At 42.8% G+C, this 3,569-nt stretch overlaps 1 protein-coding gene across 1 annotated transcript; it reads left to right on the top strand.

The window, feature by feature from the left end:
• Positions 1-765: 765 nt before the first annotated feature.
• On the top strand, positions 766-1,454 carry LOC116703976 (myosin light chain 1, cardiac muscle). Its single transcript, XM_032539106.1, has one exon. The coding sequence runs from the start codon at positions 789-791 to the stop codon at positions 1,380-1,382; it is 594 nt and encodes a 197-aa protein (XP_032394997.1). The 5' UTR covers positions 766-788; the 3' UTR covers positions 1,383-1,454.
• The last annotated feature ends 2,115 nt before the right edge of the window (positions 1,455-3,569 follow it).

The following is a 3,569-nucleotide window of genomic DNA, read 5'->3' as shown; positions in this document are numbered from 1 at the left end:
TTTTCAAGAGAAAATTCACAGTTCTTCTGTTTTGATTTATTTATTTCCATATATTTAATTACACTTTACCAATGTTACACAGCTCTGTCCACTCTTTATTCTAGTAGATCTTTACTTATTTTTTTTGTTTTTACACCTTTGGCAAAGTTCATAAAACTCCTTCCCTTTGAAAGGAATGGAGGCAGCCGTAGAGACAGAGTCAGCACATTGTTGTCATGGTAACAGGCTGAATGTAAAAGTCCTATTAGCCACAAATTCATTCAAGTTTTGTTTTTTTAACATTTCCTTGAAATTCAGTTAAAATGTGTAAACTGTACTGAAGAAAGTTGTTCTTGCTGGTTCCTGCTGGTTCCTGTTGGTTCCTGCTGGTTCCTGTTGGTTCCTGCTGGTTCCTGTTGGTTCCTGCTGGTTCCTGTTGGTTTCTGGTGGTTCCTGCTGGTTCCTGCTGGTTCCTGTTGGTTCCTGTTGGTTCCTGCTGGTTCCTGCTGGTTCCTGTTGGTTCCTGGTGGTTCCTGTTGGTTCCTGCTGGTTCCTGTTGGTTCCTGCAGATCTTACTCGGACCTTTGAGCCGGAGCCTGAACAGGTTCAGACTGGTTCATTTTCATCTGGAAACTTTTTATCTATTGACTCTTATCTGCTCTATAAGTGCTTCTATTCCAGTTTTGTTCCATGTTTGGTCAGCTCCTCTCTCTCTCTCTCTCTCTCTCTCTCTCTCTCTCTCTCTCTTTCCCCCTGCCTCTGAACGTTATAAAACGCCTCCATCTCTGTTCGTCCTCTCTCCACGCAGCATGGCACCGAAGAAAGTGGAACCCAAGAAGACGGAGGTGAAGAAGGTGGAGGCAAAGAAGGAAGAGCCTCCTCCACCCCCCAAACCTGCGGAGCCTGAATCCAAGCCACCCGAGGTGGACCTGAGTAGCATCGTGGTGGAGTTCACCCCCGACCAGATCGAAGAGTTCCGAGACGCCTTCACGCTGTTCGACGAGACGCCCGCCGGCGAGATGAAGATCACTTTCGCCCAGTGCGGAGACGTCATGCGAGCGCTCGGCCACAACCCCACCAACGGGGAGGTGCTGAAGCTGCTGGGGAGGCCAAAGGCGGAGGAGATGAACGTCAAGCTGCTGGACTTTGACACCTTCCTGCCAATGCTCCAGCACGTGGCGCGCTCCAAAGAGCAGGGCACCTTCGAGGACTTCGTGGAGGGTCTGAGAGTGTTCGACAAGGAGGGCAACGGCACGGTGATGGGGGCCGAGCTCCGTCACGTCCTGGCCACGCTGGGAGAGAAGATGACGGAGAATGAGGTCGACCAGCTGATGGTGGGACAGGAGGACGCCAACGGTCTCATCAACTACACCGAGTTTGTCAAACACATCCTGGCTGGGTAGAACCCACCGCCGGGTTCTTGTGACGGACTGAGGTCTTGTAGATTATTATATGCTAAAAATTATTGGTATGATGTAGAAATAAATTACGGAAGAGGATTAGGGCCACTGGTGAAACATTTATTTGAGCTCTGAATTTATTCTTAGAATCCTGAGATTAAAGTAATAAAGTCAGAATTCTGAGAATAAAGTAATAAAGTCAGAATTCTGAGAATAAATTGATAAAGTCAGAATTCTGAGATCAAAGTCAGAATTTGAGATTAAAGTGATAAAGTCAGAATTCTGAGAATAAAGTAATAAAGTTAGAATTCTGAGATTAAAGTCAGAATTCGAGATTAAAGTAATAAAGTCAGAATTCAGAGATTAAAGTCAGAATTCAGAGATTAAAGTCAGAATTCGAGATTAAAGTAATAAAGTCAGAATTTGAGATTTAAGTTAAAAAGTCAGAACTCAAATAATTTTTTCCCCAGTGGCCCTGATCCACTTCCGTAATAAATCGACCAAAATTATCAGATAAAAGTCCCGGTGCTGGACAAGAAGACAACACCCCAGATTGAGGGGGGGGGGGGGGGGGACTATTTATCTGTTGCTAGGGAAACTGTGTCTCTGCTTTGTGATCCCACAGATCTGGAACTCTCATGCTTGACTAATTAAAACGTACTCGTTAGAAATACTGCTTTTGTCTCATAGGCTCTCGTGTGGGATTGGTGTATGATTTATTAAAGAACACGCGGATTAGAATAAGTTTTTAGGGGCACACAGAGGATTTTCCCCAAAAGCCTCTGACAAAGTGAGATTCCGTCTGTCTTCGAAGGACTGATGTCCCATCTGTCTCTTAGGGACCGAGGTTTGGTCCGTCTCTGATGTCTCTGCTGTATTCAGTGTTGCACCTGTATGTGTCTCTCTAATAAAACATCTTCAGTCCTTCTCAGTTATGAACTGTGTCAAAAGAGCTCACGATGAACGGATCAACTTTTAGATGGAGATTTACTGCAGGATGGTGTGTGTGTGTGTGTGTGTATATCTATATATGTGTATATATGTATGTATATATATATATATATATGTATGTTATTGCACCGAATACATGTACAATACACAGTATACATAGTATATACATACATATATATATATATATATATATACATATATATATATATATATATATGTATGTGGGTGCAATAACAGGAGACCTGCTAACAGAGATGTTGCTGAGCTCAGATAAAAGAAATGTGCATTTAATACAAGATTCAATACAAGATTTTTTGTCATTACAGACAAAATTTAAGCTGTTGGCTTTTAATTAATAAACACTCAGTCTGATTACAGTAACACAAACCATGTGACTATACTGCGTATATGTATATGTAGTATGTGCCAAAACAGATTGTTTTCAACATCAGGACAAGGTGTTGTCTGTGTGTGGAGAGTCCCACACTGCCAGCCCTGTCATCACAGCGCCGTGTCAGTGCTGGAGTGGTTATCTAATCTGGGATGGGGGGGAGGGGGGGGGGGGGGATTACTTACTTAGAATAGTAGACGCGGTACTGTCTCCTGCTCCATCGAAGCAACGGTGATCTGGATAGGTAAGGTGGGAATCGCTGTCAGAGCCACTGATGCTTTCTCCTTAACACCGAGCTAGAGAAAGACAGCAGAGGTATCAGAAGGGGAGGGACATCTGGTGCGTCTCCCCCATAGACCATTAATGTTGTTATCAATATAGTATACAGTATACTGTCTAATATATCAATATAATAGACAGTAACTGGTCTATGGTCTCACCGCAAAATACGTTTGCCGAGCCGGACTAGTGTGTGGATGATGACATCTCTGATGACACGTCTGACATCTGTTCCTGTCAGTGTTTGCCAAATTAGTTCATTAAAAGAAAGCATTACAAATTCTGTTTTTATGCATGTACTGTGTGTATGTGTTAATATATATCTTTTTATATATACAGTATATTAGGGAAGTATCACTCAACTCACAATTGTATACGATTCAGGATTTTAAATTCCCAATACAGACAGTGAGCTGCAGACAAATACCTGAAATATCTTGATTTACAGTATTTATACAAACAAAACAACCTTTGAACGTCCATGGGGCTTTTTTTGCGGCGGCACCGTTGCTCTGTCCGGCACATAGCGCCGCCCATGTGAAGTGTGATTGGTTTAAAGAAATGCCAAT

Source organism: Etheostoma spectabile, chromosome 16 (assembly GCF_008692095.1).
Source record: "Etheostoma spectabile isolate EspeVRDwgs_2016 chromosome 16, UIUC_Espe_1.0, whole genome shotgun sequence".
Classification (NCBI taxonomy): Eukaryota; Metazoa; Chordata; class Actinopteri; order Perciformes; family Percidae; genus Etheostoma; species Etheostoma spectabile.
This window is presented reverse-complemented; position numbering and strand designations above follow the sequence as displayed.

Bases quoted from the DNA above. Each gene is read 5' to 3' on its own strand.
- LOC116703976 (XM_032539106.1), top strand. From the start codon at position 789: ATGGCACCGAAGAAAGTGGAACCCAAGAAGACGGAGGTGAAGAAGGTG.